Genomic DNA, 20,787 nt, shown 5'->3' with positions numbered 1-20,787 from the left:
GGCATCTATGTAGTGACAGTAGTTCCAAGTCTCACAGTACACATCTCAGGAATAAAAATATGGGAAATCATCTCCTCGCAACCTAAACTCTGCACGTCTCACTCACTGAGCTTTCTCAGGCGTGTGCTCATGATATCCTCTTGCCCTTGTGGCCATTGGAATGACGTGTAGAATGGCTTGTGCCATTGTCAAGGAAGGTACCCGCCTCGGAAACCTCCAGTCGTGACACACCAGACAACAGGGAGGAGTCGAATATGTGTTGGAGACACAGCCACATTGCTTCTTTCCCTTCCGGAGCTCACGCATCAGTATCTTCATCTTCTGGAATGGAGTCTAGAAACTTCTAGGAAATCAAATGTCTCTTGGGCTGCATAGAATCTTATTCCTGCTTCTTTCTTTTCATCTCCTTTTTTCTTCCTTTCTCTGCAGAACTTTCTTATCTTTCATCGTGGATATACATACAGCTTGAATGTGATACCCAGAGTTTAATTGGAGTTTTACCTAGGGTATTTTTTTTTTAATTTCATTAACATTTAATCACTGTTCTCAAGATTTACATTTAGGGTCATATTTTTTCTTTTAGTCATGTGGCAAAATCTATTTGGAATATTCTTTTCTTTCATGTAGTCAGTTTTGTATATATATTTAACCTGATGACTTGTGAAAAGGTATATGGAATTCTTGTTTTGATGGGATTTCAAGAGTAATTGGTTTTTATTTAATTACTACTTAAATAATAGATTCATTAGAAAATAATTTACATTCCAAACTCTATTATTCACATCATAGACCCTCTATTCACTAAACATTGTTTTTACAGAACCCGAATGTTTTAAATTTATTCTACCCAGCAGACTCCTCAAATTGATAAGCACAATTACATTTCATGGTAAAAAAAAAATTAATTGCAATTCGAATTAGTCAAGAATCATATGATTTTTCTGTGTGTTAACCAGCAAAAAAAAAAAAAAAAAAAAAAAGTCTTAAAACATTTAAATCTCTCCAGTGAGTGAGGAACTTGAAAACTAAAGGTTCTGTGACAGGCACCATGGTGATATCAATGAGAACCAAATAAAAGTAGAATTTAATAACCCAAATTTTAGAGTATTATCTCTAGTTCTAGGACCATTAACTGAAAACAGGCCCTAATATAGCCCTAGTTTTAAAGAAGAGAAATTTGAATTTGTTGCCACTCAATAGTAATTATAGTTCAGGTTGTCAGTAAATGGTTCCAAAAGTGACATTTTTGTTTGGGCAGCAATTAGAGATCGCTAACATTTCTGCAGCACAAAGACTATTATACACAGAGTGTACCTTTTCCTCTAAGTTTTGTTTATTTAACAGTTTTTTCTAAAGACGCTAGTTAATTTAATATTTTCAAAAATCTAATGCACTTAGAGATTACTTAACTCCTTTGACAACTTTGAGAAATACTGACATTTCTAATTTCACAGCATCATTTTTTGTTTGTAGTTTAAGAATTTTAGGGACAATGTCTCTGTTCTTTTCTTTTGAGGACTGGCAGTTTTTTGTGTGTTTATTTTTTCCTTTTAATGGAAGTCTGTCTATAACTCTGTAAATTACATAAGTTGGTATATAGAGACTTAAATGGTCCTTTTCTTTCTAGCTTTATTGAGATATAATTGACATGTAGCATAGTGTAAGTTTAAGGTATACAGCATGTTGATTTGATACAATTATATATTGCAAAATGATTACCACCATAGCATTAGCTAACACCCCATCGCATCATGTAATTACTCATTTCTTCTTCGTGAGGAGAACATTTAAGATCTACTCTCTCAGCAACTTTCAAGTTTATAAAACATTATTAACTATAGTGACCATGCTGGACAGGAGATCTCCGGAATTTATTGATTTGATAACTAGAAGTTTGTACCCCTTGACCAATGTTTTCGCATATCCCCAAAACCCCAGCTCCTGGTAACCACCGTTCTATTCTCTGTTTCCATGAGTTCAGCTTTTTTAGATCCTACATATGAGAACACAGAGTACTTGTCTTTCTCTGTCTTCACACAAGGTTCATCTATGCCTTCGATTCTTGATGTGCATTATTCTCTATTATTACAGGAGGACACAGATCACAATTACTATACATCTCGAATATACGGTCCATCTGATTCTGCCAGCCGGGATCTGTGGGTGAACATAGACCAAATGGAAAAGGACAAAGTGAAGATTCATGGGATACTGTCCAACACGCATCGGCAAGCTGCAGTAAGTGCTTTGACATTTTGAGGTTTTTGGTTTTTTTTTTTTTTTTTTTTTTTTTGCTGTAAGAAAATTTTTGCTTTGATTGGCGTAACAACTTCTTCAAGTATATTTGATTCTGTAATTTCAATTCAGATTAATAATTGCATATAAGATATGGAAATGAAGAGTTATTTTGAGAAGCCACCATTAATTTAATTATTAATTAATTACATAAATTAACCATTAATTTCCCTAATAAGAAGATGAGTTGCATATTCAAAGTTGAGATAAACCTGGATGATTTTCAGTTTTCTTATAACCTATGAGTTCAGAGAACATTTTTTAGTTATATTTATTTGGTATCTTCTGTTTTACCTGGGTTTATTACTCTTGATCTGAGAAAGATTTAACCAGAAACATTTATGATTCAGATAATATACATAGACAAAATTATGGATCTAAGCGACATTTGACATAAACAACAACAACAAAAAATTAAATCCAAACATATTTTAATCCTGATTTTATCATTTTCCAGCTGTGGTTCCTTAAACAAATAATGTAACTATTCTGAGGCACAGTTTTTGTGTCTGTGTTTTGGGGACGACAAAGGACATTAATGAAGGCCTCACTTACCTTACTTGGTCACTAATATCCTATCCTACTTGTTAGGCTGGATGTGAACACGTAATAGCTTTGCAGTACTCATAACAACCCTAAGACTTAAATCCCACCATCCAGGTGTCGTAGACGAGAGAACTGAATCTTGGCAGCTTCAGGTAACCTTCCAAAGGGATCCCCAGCTGGGAAGTGATAAATCGATTGATTGATAACTCAAAATGTGTGTGTGTAAAATTCATCACACGTGGTTCTCAGCAGTTTGTGCTAATCATTTTCTGTAAAGTGATTTAGTTTTGCTATCCTAGATAATAGTCATGATCTTATCATCGATGAAGCAGTGTCTGGTTCAGTCTGGTATGACTGAAAGCACAAAGAAAACAAATGTCGCCTTTCAAGCGCCGTGTCATTATTGATATGTGGAGTCAGTGGCTGCAGTGGTTTTCAGAGGCACTAATTTGAAAAAAGTAAAATATCAAAATTTGGGGCTACAGCCTTCACTGTATATATGTAGACTTTCCTATTTCAGGAGGTCAACTTCTAACAGTTGAAATGGAAATTAATTATAATCCACCATGGTGACTTTTTTAAATTTTCAGTATAGGGCACATGTTTTTTAGGCCGAGAAGCAAGCTCTTTCCTGGCTGAATTTTTCATATATGAGCCACCCCAGCCGAGATGACAGATTTAGAAAGGATTCAATGCTGGATTTAAAACAGATCTTTAAAAGAAGAGAAAATGAGAAAGATTAGATTAGGACAATGTCTATCAGAAAGTTATTGCATTTGAAAATCTCCTCACTATATTACAGTGCCTAATGGTGTAAAATATTCTTTGTAACAGTTTGAATGTCGATATAGCCAACTGGAGATTCCTTGAAGTGGCCCAGTTCTGGTGGTGGCTACCGTGGGTGACATCACTGGGCACAGACAGGTTATCCATTAAAACGTTAGCTGATTCCTTCCTACACACTTACATCATCACCATCTTTTTTCCTATGCTCTCCCAAAGGTGAGACAGTTTGTGTGTTCTCTTTTTCCCTGAAGACTTTTTTTTTGTCTTTGGAATAGAGTTTTGCTTGGTTGCCTTGTGACCTCGGTTCCCTAGTAGTTTCAAGAAAAATTAGGATGCTGCAAGTGACTGATTTTTTTCTTACCATTAGTGTGAGTGACATTGTTGCTTTGAACACCAGAGATTGACCTTGACACAAATGGAAAGACTTGAGCCTGTGCTTATAACTTATCTGGTGCTCCATGTGTTGATTTTTAAATATATATTGTTGGTAGAAATATATCACTGGCTCCCTCAGAATGGGTCAGAGGAAGATAAAGGAGTGTCTGACTTGGAAGCATGATTTTTTAAAAATATTTTTTTCCTTCCCCACCATGATTTATAAATGTGGTCCAAACAACATTTTAGAATCTTAAATTAATATTCTAGAAAGAGGAGGAGGGTGGAAACAGAGTAAGACTTTTTGCCCTTTTCTCATGAACAATAATATCTTATCATTTCAGGGCAGAGTAAAACTTAGAAATCATTTAATTTACAGATTTCGCATGCCAAAACACACTGATTTCTCTTCCCTTTTATAATGTAAGTCACAGATACTACTATTTATGTTATGTTTGTATACAGTAATTTGATTACATATTCTTTCAAATGTCCCCATTGTCCTTTTCTGTTTAAATCTGTCCATTGTCCTTTTTGATTTAAATAACATTTCTTAAGTCATTATTGTAAAAGCACGTGTTAAAACCTGGTTTACCTTTGACAGATTAAAGGAAGGAGCATATCTTCGTAGATAAAGTGGGAAAGTATGCATAAGTCCCTACCATATTGCAAGCAATGAGCCAGGCACTTTAGAGTCAACTACTGGTACTCATTTGGGTTTTTTTGTCCTTTGTTCAAAGTCACACCATTGTCAGATTGCAGATGTAGAAGTTTCAGACTATAAACCTAGGGAACTAGTCTATACCTGTTTCTTTTCCTCTCTGTGGACCTTTAAATGTCACAATTTTGAGACTTTTTTCTCTACTTATATATCATTATTTAATTCATTGCTGGGTACAAAGTTTGATTCCATAGCAGTCAAATTAGAATTATTTTGCCTTCGGAAAGTACCGTTTATAAAATTCTGATTCACAACTTGGTACCACTGTCCTGGCAGAAGGAGTCCAGGGTTGTAGACATTATAAAACCATGGCTCCAAAACTCATATTCTTGGAGTCTTGGCCTCTCCACATCTCAATTTTATAACCCGGAAGAAGGGGAAAAAGATGCCTGCCTTGCCTACGCTTTCAGTGCTATTTCTAGAGTAAAAAGGAAAAAATATAAAAGGATACTAAAAGCATCAAATATAAATGAGACTGTAAGGCATTGTTATTTGAGAGTCCTAATTCTTTACAACAAAAAATAACCCCCAAATAAATTATTTTTCTTGTACCCTCTAAGAGTCTCCCTGTATACATAGATAGGTAGATATAGATGTATGTTTACATCTATATTATATCTCTTTCTTTTTTTCTTTTTTTTTTCTTTTTGCCAAGAAATTGCCAATTCACTCTTTGCCAGACATAAACACACTTAGCTTTAAAAGTTTATTTTTCTATATGTTGGTAGGAAGATTGATTTTATATATATATATATATATATATATATAAGAAACCCCAGCAAAATGTCTTCTCTCTTTTATAACATGAGTAAAGTTTTTGATGAAACTCATAGTTTTTGATGTGATCATTTTAAAATTTAAAAATTGGACTATTCTTGCTGGGGATCTTCAGGCCACTTGAATACATACAGAAACCTTCATTTAAAAAAATTAAGTTTTCTAGAGGTTTTTTTTCCTAGAAAATAATATTTTGACTAGCATCTCTATCAGTCTTGCATTTGCATAATGTCGATGTCAGGAGAGCTAAATTTAGATGCCCATGGTGGCTTTAGTCAGTTGTTTGCTCATATCACACAATTACCTTTTTTTCTGCGTATCAGAAATTCTGCCGATAAGTGCTAATTTTTCTGATTAACTCAAAAGGCAATTTAATTTGCTATTGCTAATAACCTAATATCTAGCCCACACAATTCAGCCTGAGTTCTGTTCACAGTGTCCAACAATCAGCTGCTTTTATTTATTTTTATTTTTCTTTATTTTTCTGGTCGAATAAATTTGCTGCGTTCTGTCTTCCGAGTTGCTTCATTTCCAGTGAGACAGCCACGGTTCATCGACCTGCCCTTACTTGCCTTTGTTCATGGGATTTTCTTCTCGTTTAATAAAAGACTGCGATGAGTTGTGTCCGCACATGTCTAAAGTTTCTAGCTGAACTTTGGTTTAATTAATTTATTTTACTATTAATATTGTCCTTAAATCACTTAGCAATTTTGAGAATAATTCTGTGTTGAATAAGTAAGGTAATAATTAAGGACCTTTTATGGTAAAGAAAGGCCTGGCTTTGTTCCATTCCACAAGACCAAGGTGAGGTCACAGTGACTGACTTCTGTTGCTCTAGGTGCCCAAGATATGAGCTGGTCCACCTGCCTCAGAGCCAGTCAGTGCAGGAGAAGGTCTCTTCCCTCTCCTGCCGATGGCATCAGCAACACGGATTAAACATTCCTTAGGCACATCTAAGATGCTGAGTTTAGTACATTCCTTTTGCTGACCTAATTATGTAAATAAATGTGTATTACTAATTATTTAAGCTACCCCAATATCGCTCCTGAATCTAGGAACCAAATTTTAGACATGGGGAGGTGCCTTTGGAGGCCGTTGAAGATGGCAGCCTCATAAAGTCCATGGTGATGAGTTTTTATGCACGTAACAAGCCTTAGCTTTCCAAAGCAAGAACATACCTTCTCTTTTAAAAATCATACTTGAGTTCATCATATTTCAGTTCAGTTTAATCTTAATTCTCTATGTTGTGTCTTTAGTGGAGGATAGGCACCATTCTTTATATAAAATCAGAGTCAGGAGGTAATTTTATACATTCTTTGTTACCGGCGCTGGTTATAATATAATTCTAGATGGATAAATGTCTATTCGGCTTTTTAAAGTCACCAGTGAGGCAAACATTTGAGCTTTCTATGAAACCCTCTTAGAAGATTTCACATTAACCTTTCATTGTCATAAATCTGTTAAAATAGAAGCCCACAGCCATGTCTCAGGTGGGATAAATAAGTTTTTTAATTTCTGTCTTTCATCTTAGATTCCCTTCTCCAACCTGTTTTTGATCATCTTTGCTGAGATCTCTCCATGAACCCATAACAGTGGTTAATTTTAGATAACACGAGTGCAAAAGATTGTCCTTCTGAAGTTATTAAATGATTAAGCTTTCATATGACTCTTGCAAGGCAGTATTTTGCAACAGAAAAGTTAATAAAATGTAAATGGAATATAACATTCCTTAAGAGAGACAGCAGCTAAAAGCAAGTTGGTTTAATTCTTGTGAAACATCTTAAGTTATAGAAGATAAAAGACAAGACCCTTTGGAACGGAGATGTTCTCAACAAACTAGTATTTTAGTATTTAAAAAAAATATCTTATACCTATTTTCAATATTTTTATTTTTTTGTCTGTTTCTTCTTATCAAATTATAACCCATCACTTACGTTGTAGATGATCACCCTAGGGAAATAGTCAAGATCTCACACGGTTTGTTTATAAATTGACTTCCCCTCAGAACTTCTGCTGTGCCTGAGAGTCCAGCCCCTAGAAGTGAGTGTCTCTTTCTTTCTTTACTAAAGGTGCTCTGTTCACAAGCCAGTGGGACTAGGAGTGAAACCCCTTTAGCCACTTTTAATTAATGATGAAGTGCCAGGAATTTCTTACCGTGCAGCAGCTTGTCTGAGGAGAAACTCCAAGTAAGAGTCACTCCTGGTAAATGAGCCGAGCTTAGGCGCCCGAGTCCTGTGCCCAGACGCGTTCACCTGCAGATATGTGTAGGGTGTCAGAAGGGAGCAGCTCTTGAAAGCTGTCAAGAGGCATCAATTTCTTTATCTTTTGAAAAGTCCAGAAGTTGGCAAATGTGGCAAAATGTTAACAATATGTGAATCTGCATAAAATATAGAGGGGCTCTTCGTGTTATTTTTGTAACTTTAACTTGAAATTATTTCTGCATACAAAATTAAGAAAAGACAAGTTAACAGAGGAGGATGAAGAGGTACAATTGAACTTAGCCTAATTTTAATTTCGATCTGTTATTGAGTTTTGAATTATTTAGTCGCTCTTCCAATGTACTTTGTCTGCATTGAATTCCAAATCTCCACAGGTCTTTAGAGGGGCAGCTTGATAGTGTTTAAATATGTGGACTTAGAAACAGGCTGCCTGGATTTGAGTCCCCACTTTGCCAACTACTAGCAGGGTGACACCAAGCATGTTATTTACTTTTGGTTCATCACTTTCCTCATCTGTAAAATGGGAATAATGGCACCTGCCTCCTAAGGTTGGCATTAGAATAAAATGATTTAACATTTGTCCAGTGTTTAACTCAGTGAGTGGCACAGTGTTACAGATGTCTGTTACATTAATACTAATAATCATCATGCAAATATTTAACCTAAAAGCAGTCACTTTCCACTGACAGGAAAGAAGGGAGGATGGATCATAATCAACTGAGGCAAGGGAGGACCTTTTCAAAGGACAAAAGATAAACTCATAGGAGTATTTTTCCAGTCCTCCCTGTCTGAGGATCACTAGTCAAGGAAGTGACAAGAATGTTGTTGCCCTCAGGTGTACTAGGGCTGCGAAGAGGTTTTGCAAATCATGACGTTTAAAAGCATTCGGCTAGGCCAGCGAGTACCGCCATGCTTCAGTTCCTGGAATGGAAATTGTCAGGCCACATGAGTGCTACCGAGCGAAGTGAGATGTTGTTATCCAGAGTCAAGTCTATTTATCCTTTTAAGCCATTTCACGCTTGTCAAAGTCCTTACAGCAGTGGTTTTAGAGTTGCAAAGACCGTTTATATGACGTCAAGTCCTGCCGCTCAACGCGGGGTCCCTGGGGCGTATCACCAGCCCCGAGAGCTTGTTAGAAACACTGAATTTCAGCCCCTTCCCTCCCAGACCTGCCACTTCAGAATCTGTGTTTTAATGAGAAGCTTCGATGCTTCCTCTGAACACCCTGGTTTGAGAAACCCGGCAGAGGCCACTGGCTTGTTTCTAGAGCAGTGTGAAAAATACAGAAGTGGCTTCTGATTCTCACACTTCCAGGGGTTTCTTTATAGGATCCTGACGTACTTTCTCCGTGCCCTTGAACCACTTTTGTTTTGCACCCTGCCTGAATGGTAAATAGAATAGTCACATAACTAATTTGAATAATTCTCAAAATGTTCAAGTATAGGCAAGCTACTGTAAGGCAGGTGTTTGCTGGGAACCATGCAATGCTGCGAGGTCAAAAGATAATTTACGTAATCTCAAATTCACATGAGCGAGCATCAGGTAACTGCAAAACATTTGCCTTTGTTTTCTAATTTATGAATAGTCCCATGCAGAGTGCCATTCTACACGCAGGGTTAATGAAGTTCTCAGTTCTATTATGAAAAAAAATGCTGAAGTGGTTAGAATTTCTAACTCAGATAATCAATTCAATCGATGAGCTTTATATCTTAAAGGAGTAGCCAGCCCCTTGTCCGTATATTTGCATATTGATTACCCCTTTCTATGAACATTTTGATCTTTTAATTAGGTTTCCATTGTTTTCAGTCACTGGATTAATGACCCATGTCCTGTTCAGTCCTCCCGGGGTGTGAGGATTGGCTAAAATTCCATTTTATAAAAAACCCTACATGGTAAAAGCATTATGAATTATTCTGCCCACTGCAGCTATTTTGTTTCCGGAATACACTCAGTTCATTTTTGGTCTGGAAGCAGGATCTGACTTCAGGGTTTAGCAAAAGAAGTTTGCATTGCCGCTGTCCACATATATATGCCTCTCCATGGGCGATTTTCTCTCTTTAATAGTCGTTTGTTGTGGAAACCTGTCAATTAGAATTTTTCTGTCTCTATCTACATACACACACATGTGTATATACTCACATTTATATCCCTCTGCTATCTTTCAGTTTCTATTAACTTTGATAAGCGAATTGATTTCAGTTAAATAGGTGAATAAACCCATGAAAGGCAATTACCATTGAGAATTGTAAAAAAAAAAAAAAAAAAAAAAAAAGTTCTGGAAGTTTAGAAACTAGGTCCCCGGATCTGTCCTTGGAAGATAAGAAATGGAATCATCTGAAATCCAAATGTGCAAAAAAAAAAAAAAAAAAAAAAAATGGTTCAGGCTGTGCGAATCACCCAGCGAGAAGGGACCTACTATGCGCCATCCGGCCTCAGTGGGCGTGGCTCGCTGTGGCTCCGCCCAGCTTGACACCCCAGTAGTCTGTGATCTCATGCGTTTCACCTGAGAAGACGGCTCTTTTCACATTTCGTCTTGTTCTGACTTTGGCCTCATGCGTTATGATTACGTTTTGAAGAAAATCATTACATCTACTAAGAACAAAAACATGAATGACTGACAGTATTAAGGGTTCCAGGCAGAAAGCACAGTATGGAAGGTCTGATTACACATAGGGAAAGAATTACTTAGTATAAAAGAAGAGAGGGACAGTGACAGAGCGGGCAGGACTCAAAGTTTCAGAGTCAAACGTGCGGATTGAAATCCTGGCTCCACTACTTCTAGTGATTTGAAATTATTACTTATACCTTTTTTTGTAAAGCCTTTTAAAAATAATTTCAGGCTTATAAAAAAAAAACTTTAAAATTATTTAAAGGGTCCCCATATACTACCTTTCACCCAGCTTCCTCAAGTGTTATTTACATACTCATAGTACGATTAGCAATACCAAGAAATTAACACCAATTGCACTATAATCTATAGGCCTTATTCATATTTTGCGAATTGTCCCCAAACCATCCCTTTTTCTTATCCCGAATCCATTCTCTGACCCACATTGCATTTATTTACCCCATCTCCTCGTCTCCTCCAATCTACAGCAGTCTCTCAGGCTTCCTTCGTCTTTGATGAACCTGATACTTACGAAGCGTACTAGCCAGTTATTTTGTACAATGTCCCTGATTTTTGGTTTGTCTTCAAACCTTTGTTTCTTCATGAATAAACACAGATCTCTGTTTTTTATTTGTTTGTTTTGTTTTGTTTGCAAAAATACCACAGCCATGGTATTTTTGTCCTTCATCATGTGTCATATCACGAGGTACATGATGTCAGTATGTCTTGCCACTGACGATGCTAACATCGATCACTTGCTTAAGGTGATGTCTGCCAGGTGTTGTTTCTTCACTGTAAAGTTACTGTTTTTCCTTTTGTAATTATCAAGTATTTTTTGTAAGATATGTTGTGACTATGCGAATATCCTGTTTCTCATCATACTTTCATCTAATTTTAGCATTGATACTTGCTAAATATAGGGAAAATACTTAGCATAATACCTGGTGTATTAAATGTTAATTCCATTCTCCTAACACCAGTAAACACAGTAGTTATAATTATTTAAATATTACAAAAATGAGGGCATTATAACATTGTTCAGAAACATAATATCTGATTGTGATATGATTCCATTAGAGAAGTAATTTGCCTGCATTGGTATTGAGACAACATATATCAAATCATTTCTGGCTATTTATTAGGAATCAGATAGAAGTTATTAGGAATCTAGTTTTAAGGAACTATTGCTGTGTTAAACATCTTCATGTACGTGATATAATGTTAACTAACCATCATTGACTCAGTATTTATGAAGGTGCACATGTTATTTGATCGTTTGTTCCTTAAAGTAACCTTTAAAGAAGTATCTTGACTTTATAGATGAGCAAACTGTGGCTTGAAGAGGTTAAATAATTTATACGCTCACACAGCTTCTAAGTACCAAAGGTGGGATGTAATTTCAAGTCTCTCTCACTCCAAAACCGTGCTGTATTATTCAAAAATTATGAAAGAAGCACAGAATTTTTAAAAATAGTTTTCCATCTAGTTCCATTAAGAGAAGATGGGTCTATGGCGGTGCCACCCTTAACAAGCCTGATCCTGTTTGATCTTGGAAGCTAAGCAGGGCCAAGCCTGGTTAGTACTTGGATCAGAGACCACCAAGGGAAACCAGGTGCTACAGGTGTAAAAAATAAAACATAGGGGATTGTAAGCTGACAGTCAGATGAAAGCCAGTATTACTAGAACTATCCATTTAAGTAAAACAAAATGTAATTTTTCTCAAATTTTACAATTACTGTCAAAGTTAATTCCTGGCAGAAATAAACTGAAAATGATTCGATTTAAGATTTATTTGATCTACTTTTTAAAAAAAGCAACACAAATCTCAGTTTGCTACTACTACTAATAATAATATCCCATATATTCAAAATGCTTCAAAATAAACATGAAATTATCTGAATGATTAAATAGAATGTTAAATATATGTTTAGAAATTCATGATTAATACATGAATACACTCTCGAATAAATGGATACTCCCTAAATTTTTTAGACCCTTTGCCGTCATGAACTCATGATAACAGAAATTATTAAAAGTTTAGTTACTACCAGTTTTCTTCCTGCACTCTGCTTTCATCAGGATGATGCAGAAGGCAGAAAGATGGAATAAAGACTTGGGAAAACCAGAAATACGTATCTTTATTACTGCAAATAGGAAGCCATCTTTAAACAAAAACAGTTTTCATTAACGATGTTTTTAAAACATGATTTTGAGGATTATAAAAGTGCCTACTCCAGATTCTTAACTCTTATTAAGCAGTTTTTGTTTTCAAGGTTTTACAGGCATTGACTAATTAATTTATCTTTGTAATGCCACTGAGAAATAGACAAACAAGTTAAACTGGAATAATGTGTATTTAGGAATATAATTCCTGTGTTATTAGAAAAGAATTAGAAGAGATCACAATAATTAGTCGGAAAACAAATAGCATTAGACATAAGAAAAATACGTTAAAGAGGCAGTAAGAGATGTGGGTGCACGTAGAAATCTAGGAGTACAACCCTAGTTGAGTCCAGTCATCTGTCCCCATAGTCATTTCCCTTGTAGGACATTTGGTCCATGGCAAAATGTCCTCGATATTTGGTCCTGTCCAGAAAGTCCGTGGCGATATCTGGTCCACACCAGCCCATCTACCTAACCCCATGCGCCATTACCAGCTATGCTGCCGATGCAAAAAGAATTGTTATTGCCATTATAGCCACAGCACAATTATTGGACCAATGAAACATGAGGGCATTTTTTTTATGTATTAGTTCCTTAAACCCAAAGTATGCATAAGTATTGTGGGCTATTTGAACCCAGGGACATTTTCTAAGCTCAGACATATTTGACAGGACCAATTATCAAGGACCTTTTGGTGTGGACCAAATGTCTCCATGTCTGCAGATTATAATTTCATGGGGCATAATTTCATAATTTCATGGGGAGAGTGTAATGTAGTTTTAAAGGTTACAGTCATATATTGGCTCTACCTGCCATACATTTACACCAGGCCACCATGAATCTATGAATATACTTCTGCAAACTCTTCAAAGAACGTTTTATAATTTTATCCTCTTGCACACGAAGAAGTGATACTCCCTTTGTCTCAAAATTGTCACACCTCTCCCTTCAAATAGTTAATTCCTGTCCACAGAGTATAAGGAAGTAGTAACTTCAGTTGATATTATTTATGACACTCATGCTCTTTAATATTTCAATTCTGAACTTTTACTTGGTGTTTTTCCCAGACTCTTAATTAATTGAGTATATCTTCATATGACTATTTTCCTGAACCCTTTTCTTTTTCACATTACCTATTTCTTAAGGGATAAGATCCAAGATAGGATAATGTTCAAGGTATGGTAATTACATCATTGCCTTAATATTATGTTTGCTTTTGTTTACAGTGGCTTTTTGTGACCATGTCAAGGATTGTTTTAGCCTTTCTGGTTGTAGAAGAGTCCTTTGCAGCATCAACAGTTTGAGGTCATTCTTATTTATTCTTATTATGTAGATAAAGGAAGCCTAACTGATTACTGACACAACAAGTCTTCTCACACCTAACTGAAATAATCCTTCTTCCTGTCTTCATCATCTCAGCGAGTGGAACTGTGGTCTACCAGCCACCCCGCTAGAAACTCGTCTTGTATTCTGGACTGCCCTCCCTCAGTCCCAACCCTTACATCCAGTTAATCACAAAGTCCTTTCGATTTCACTTTATACATATATTTCGACCCTTTCCCTTCCGCTCCCACGCCCTCACGTCTTCCCTGGCTAAAGTCTGTAGTTCCTTTTAAAGAGTCAGTCTCGGGGCCATATCCTGTGAGTCTGGCGTCCTCTCCGGATCTTTATTCTGCCCTTGCCTGGTCCTGTAGTTAGCAGTCCCCAACTTTTTCAGCACCAGAGACCAGTGCTTCTGTGAGAATCTAACGCCTGATGATCGACGTGGAGCTGAGGCGGTGATGCTAGCGCTGGGGAGCGGCTGCAGATGCAGATAGAGCTTCACTCTCTCACCTGCTAACGGGCCACTGACCTGTTAGTACTGGTCTGGGGATTGGAGAACCCTGCTGTAGTTTATCCTTTCGTGATCCTGTCCTGCATCACTTTGTGAACTCCTCGAAGGAACAGCTGGGTGGGACTTATTTACTGCTTTATCCTCAGTCCCTGATTTAGTGCCTGGTATCTATAAGATGTTGAATAAATGATTGACTAAATGAATGAATGTACAAATAAAACTTCCTTCAGCTCTCCCAATACCTGTTTTACATACCCTACTGAGACAGAACAATGATCCAATTATCCAAAGATAATCATATTGAATATATAATCATTTAACTTCAAAGCACTTCATTAAATTCCAGTGTTTGCTTTTGTTTATGTTTTAGTATTTTTTGGTTTTGTGCTCATGTGTGTATGTGTGTTTCAAAAAGAAATAAGAATAATTTTCAAAAATTCGCCTCTGACTTTCTCATTTTGTTTTTAATATCTCAGTAATTAAGAACATTGCCTTTGTTGTCAATCAAACTTGGATTCAAATTCTAATTTCCCACTGAAGCTATACTTAATTAACTACCCCTTTGCCAAGTTAGTGTTACTTCCAAGCAGTTACAATATAAACCTTATGCAGTTGTTTTATGCATGCATGTATGTGCAGAGAATGCTAGGTAAGACATAGTAGGAAGGCATAACTTCAACCAAGAAGTCAAGATATGACTCCCCGAGGACGTGACACTTAGCTGTACCTGTCGATGCTTTGCCCCATGTCCCTTCTGCCTCCCTGAGTGCACCTGAAACTGTGGGAGACAGTTTCTAACACGCTACCAACTTCCTCCATCAAATGCTAGATCTCTTCTTTCTAGCCGAGGTTACAGCAAGAGCAAGCAGTCTAGGGGAGGAGGAGAGTTGACTGTTGCCAAAAGCGACCTTCAGCCAAGGGGACGGGCGATGATAGATGATGCCCCAGTCTCCTCATCTCCGGTGAGATGATTCTGAGGCATGTTTCCCTGCTGTTTCTCAGGATTTCCGAGGAGAGACCCGGCTACAGCAGTGAAACACCCAGCAACCTTCCTATTACTGGAATTCCTCTTTTCCTTGTCTCACTTTTCCCACATTTTTAGCAAATGCTTCCTCGGATCAACTTCCAGAAAACAATCTGCCCCTAAGTCCTTAAATCCGGGTTGGGATTTGGTGTAACCCAAACTAAGCCAAGGCTTAAAGAATACAGAAGCCATGAATAACCAAAGTTGAGAGACCGACAGTCAGAAGAGATATCATGTAAAAGTACCAGAGCCAAGGTTAACGGTGGTAAATGCAAGGAATTAAAAGACATTCTCGATGGCTGCCTGGGGGGGAGAACTGTGAGGCAGGGGGCCTGTTAGTAGTGGGTCTTAGAACGCATTTTCGCTATTCTGGTGTTATTCCAGGGACGGTGGGATTCTGGACTGAATGATTCAAATAAGAGAGTGATATGCTAGATTGTATGGAGAATTCATTCTAGAAGAATTGGAACCAAGACACCTATGAGGAAGTTTCCACAATAATAGTGGCCTACACTTGGCGATGTCAGTAGTACTTGGAGGGAAATGGGTGGATTTCACCACTGAGAAGCTAGCATCCTTCTAAACTGGCATAGTTGTTTCTCACCAATGTGAGCACTCATGGCGATGATAAGGTAAACTGGTCATTTAAACGGGAGCATTTCAGTCGTTCATGTTGCTCCGCAGGATGATGGATTAACAGATTTTCTTTGAGAACTTGCTGGCTTTAAAAAAAAGAAATCTTTAGCTTTTATTTGTGTATCTCAATTTTATTCTAAAAATATTGAAATATTTGTGGTGGTTGGAAAATGAATATATTCCTCTGGTTCATCCTAAGTTGTAGTTTATAGAGTTTGCCACTGATACATGTCTAAACTGAACTCCTGTTATGGAGGCGAGAATGCTAAAAGGTTGTAAATTTTACCAATTTGCTCATGAGTATGGAAATAAATTATAATGATGGAGAACAACATACTATACAAGTGCCTTTATAAAATTATTTCTGACATCTTAGAGATATACGATGTTGCCATCGAAGCTTTTATTGTAGGGTTATTAGTAACCACTCATTTTAGTTAGTGCCAGGAAAATGGGTTTTGTTGTCCCATTAGTCAGCAAAAAATAAAAATGCTGATAACCCTGTACTGAGATGCAGCTTTCATTAAAAGAGAAGAAAATCTAATTGAAAGTCACCGTAAATTTTGAATGATTAACTTCATGCCAAGTAAGTTATTAGAAATCTCTGATGACTATAAAAAGTAATCATTTACAAAATTGGAAGGGGCAAAATTCAATCTAGATCTACTTCTATTTTTTTAAATTTGTGCATTGGGAGAAATATAATTTAGAAATTGTATAGCATTTTACTATACATAGTGTATAATGTTGTTGGGCTCTAAATCAAATAATTAATTTCCCTCTGGATTCTTTTATTTCAGTGGAACACCTTTGTTATAACTCATTATTTTTCTTGTTTCTCGTCTAATATCTGATTTGAATTATTTCAATACCAAAAATACAGGATTTTTTGTTTGTTTTGCTTTATTTTATTTTGTTATTCTGTTATATATAATATATAATTACATAAAGTATATAATATATAATATAATAAATTATGTCTATAATCCAAGCTTCAGGCCCCTTTTCAGAAAAAAGAGGCAAAGTTTATGAACTTTCTTCCTAAGTCTCCTCAAGTTTTCTCTATAGAAAGGATAAGTGACCAACATTTTTTATTTGTTGGCTGTGCTTGGAAAGTGAACATAATGTACTGAACCTAGAGAGCTCTTTGCATCTAAAAAATAAAAATATTTTCAGGACTAGATCTGTAGGTGGAAGGTATCTTATTCCAATGAAACTGCCTTTCATTAGGAGATGTACAGAAAATAAATTGAATACATAATCGTGTCAAAGAGAATCTTTTCATTTTTATGCAATAAAACTCAACAGATAACATGCTCTCTGTTTTGGGAAGATTAATCAAACCAAAAAGAACCTCCAATAAAGTGCTCATCATGGCTACTGACCTGAATCTCAGTGAACATCTAAAAGGCAATGGTGACGTTAGAGAGAATAGGTTGATTCAGCATGGAAACTTCCAGATTCCCTTTGTGCGCAAAGATCAGAACAACAGACTGTAACAGGCCAACTTGATTCTTTTCACAAACTTCAAACATTTAATTACCAGAAAAAAAAATAGCTTTTATCATCATCCAAGATTCAGGTTTTAAAAGTCAACTACAATAATAGTGTAAAGCAGAAGCATCTTTTTTTTTTTTTTAAGTGGAAAGCCTTTCATATTACATTTACTATTATGCACATAATTGATTTTCTTTTCTGGTTGTTGTTCCTTGCAGAGAGTGAATCTGTCCTTCGATTTTCCATTTTACGGCCATTTTCTACGTGAAATCACTGTGGCAACAGGGGGTAAGTCATTTTCTACCCATTCACCCTAAATAATCTACAGTTGCGCTACAGTTATTAATTTTAATTTACCCCATATTTCAAGAGGGACATTTATTGGGAAAACGATTGAAAACCATTGTCTTCTATCACAAAGTCGTGGGCATAAATAAAACAGAAGAATGGTATAGCTATTGGAAAAACTTTTCAGCAAAAAAAATAGAATAGTTACACTAATTTTCAGCTTAGCTTCAACATTTCTGCTTTCCTGCTAAGTTTTCATTTATTTTCAGTAGCATGGTAAGAGTGTACGAACCAAACTACAGCTAGAAGGAAAAGGTGCTTAAGGGGTATTTTTGTTTCCTCTTCGAGTATATAGTTGATAGATATATACACACACATGACCTCATGCAGGTACATGAGCTTTCAATATTTGCTTTTTCCTTTAATGCCACCTTTGTTGACTGTGACCAATCATTGGAGAGTTTTACAAAGAAACACTGACATTCAGTTTGAATCCCTTTTCATTTTATTTTTCTTCACCAACTTTGGAAGTTAGTTTAGTGATTAGCATTATCCCGGAAGGACAATTACCAGCCTTCATAGTATATCTCAGAAGTCAAAAATGTTTTAATACTTGCATACTATTGACAAAGACAAGCAAAATGCCAGAGAGTAGCCCTGCGGGCCTGCAATATATGTAGAGAAAGTAGAAGAATGAGAGGAAAACGTAAAGATGGACGAGTGAGTAAAGAAGGCAGTTAAAAGGAATCCACAGATGTGATTTTAAAAAGGCTGCAGAGCGCCCACGCTTAAAGCACCATAGGCAAGAGTCCCTTTCACTCAACTTGGCTTTCAGATGGTATGGAAACCATGTCGATCACTCTTGCCATAATTTAATGTAGGACTTAGGAGATACATGGAATTCAGAAAGAGATATGTAGTCAGAAATATCAATGATCAAATGAAAGTTCGTTGGGCATCTACTGTGAGCAAGGTAAATAAAGCTCCCTCTGCCTTAGGAATATAGAGCCTAGAGGACTGCGGGGACTTCCTTAGAAAATAGAAAGGATGAAATATGGGTTTCCAGGGGTGGTGGAACTTAATTTAAGCATCTGCGACAATCCTTTAAGAATTTCTAGAGAAATTATCGGGTAAGATGTTTCTTGAAGGCCATCACAATTGCTATGTTGTGTAAGAAACAACAGTCGATCATAGGGAAGGACGTCTTGAGTAAATAAACAGAAGAGGAAATGGGTGTTACATTTAGGATAGTAAATAACCGAGTTTGAGTGAAATTGAGTATGTTTATGAAAAAATATGGCATGTTAAGATGAAAAAAGTAGTTTGGGGCAATTTTACATAACACCTCAATGGCCAGTTTGAGTCATTAGTCCTTAAGTAGGTACGTAATAAACTTGATGAAGATGAATCTAACCATTTGTGTAATGCCGTAAAGTATAAAAAAGACCCAACTTACTCCATATAATTGAAGAATGTTGCAATAGTTTATGTGACAAATATTAGAGAGCCTTGGTGATTCTGTGGCTTCAAACCAAGGGAGAAAAATGATGCTATGAACAAAAATTACAAACTCAAGCAGAAGAGCTAGAGAAAGCCAAAGTCTTCAATTTTAAAACTATTAAATTTTCTGTAAAAAGGACTACATAAGTAATTCATACAAAGACTTTCTTTTTTGAGCTTACCATGCATTTCTGTGCTAGTACAGTATCAGGCATTTCATAGGCATTAAATTAATGTGTTGAAAGAGTGAATGAAAAGGAGTGAATGAAAATTAAAATTAACGTGTTGAAAGAGTGAACGAAAGAGTGAATGAAAATTAAACATGAGTTACGTCATGTTCTCTCACACCTTTAAAGTATGATATAAGCATTGCCATCTCAGAATATGGACATTCGTCATGTTTTCTGACCTTTTGGTTACCAGGGTTCTGCTGCTGAATTTTAAGTGAATGATTAATCACATTATATACACAGTGTTAAAAATATGGACAGCTTCGCACTCTCAAATTTTCAAATTATTTTGTCTTTAAAACTCATGTCAGTGATTCAGCCAACATGAAGTAAGATTTCCCTTAGCCTGGTTGGTAGGGAAAAACCCAAACAGATGGCTATGTCATCTTTATTGCTCGGAGTACTATTTCCCTTTGAAAAGATCCTGAAAATAAGTGAAAAATCTAGTGTCTTGACCAATCTCTATCTTCTCTGAGGAAAACACTAATGTAAATACATTTTTTTTATGTACTTAAAATATGACAAGAGAAACAAGAGCAGATAGACGCAGACACAGTTTAGTGGTGACCAGAGGAGGAGGGAGGGAAAGGAGAGGTAGATAAAGGTAAAGGGGGTCAAATGTATGTTGACGGAAGGAGATTGACTTTGGGTGGTGACCACACAATGCAGTATATATGTGACGTATTAATGAATTGTGCACTTGAAACCTATATAATTTTGTTACCCTGTTACCCGATGTCATCCCAACAAAGTTAACTTTAAAAATCTAAAAATATGCTAGCATGGAACTTGCATATATAAATTCATATATGTTTAGAGAGGCATAGGCAAGATACTTTAGTCATTGGACTGGGTTTCTTCTAAATGAAACCAGAATCTCCTGTAAAAATTTTCAGCTAGATAAATGAGCTTGTTTGCATTTTCATTGATTATTCATTCTGTCAGCATTGATTGAGCCCCTACTGTGTGAAAGGCATGATACTTCAATGTATGCAGAGAAGAATAAACTATGATCTCTGTTCAAGAGCTTAGAATCTAAGAAGAAGAAAAGGTTTAAGAGGATGTCAACTTTTAAGTGCTGAAGGAGCACAAGGTTGCTCAAAGGGGAGCTCTTTCTCGTTGGTCTAATCAAGTATGGGTGTGCGAACGAGCGGGCGTTCGACATTAGCTTCAATGGAATTTTAGCAGGCAAAGAGGTTGAAAAGAAGTGAGTAGGGAAGGGACAGGCCAGACAAGGGGATGCTGAGCTAAGTGGCAGTGCCAAGCCCATAATGAGCATATTTGTATG

At 36.4% G+C, this 20,787-nt stretch overlaps 1 protein-coding gene across 2 annotated transcripts in view; it reads left to right on the top strand.

Moving 5' to 3' along the window:
• Positions 1-20,787, top strand: part of PLXDC2 (plexin domain containing 2) — a 355,810-nt gene that overhangs the window by 180,355 nt on the left and 154,668 nt on the right. For both annotated transcript variants that reach the window (XM_016124268.2, XM_016124276.2), the window contains exons 3-4: positions 2,092-2,238; positions 17,700-17,769. In XM_016124268.2, coding sequence (XP_015979754.1) covers positions 2,092-2,238; positions 17,700-17,769 — 217 coding nt within the window. The remainder of the gene's footprint in view (positions 1-2,091; positions 2,239-17,699; positions 17,770-20,787) is intronic.

Source organism: Rousettus aegyptiacus, unplaced genomic scaffold (genome assembly GCF_014176215.1).
Source record: "Rousettus aegyptiacus isolate mRouAeg1 unplaced genomic scaffold, mRouAeg1.p scaffold_m13_p_10, whole genome shotgun sequence".
NCBI classification, from domain to species: domain Eukaryota; kingdom Metazoa; phylum Chordata; class Mammalia; order Chiroptera; family Pteropodidae; genus Rousettus; species Rousettus aegyptiacus.
Note: the sequence above shows the minus strand (reverse complement) of the source record. Positions and strands in the feature narration are given on the sequence as shown.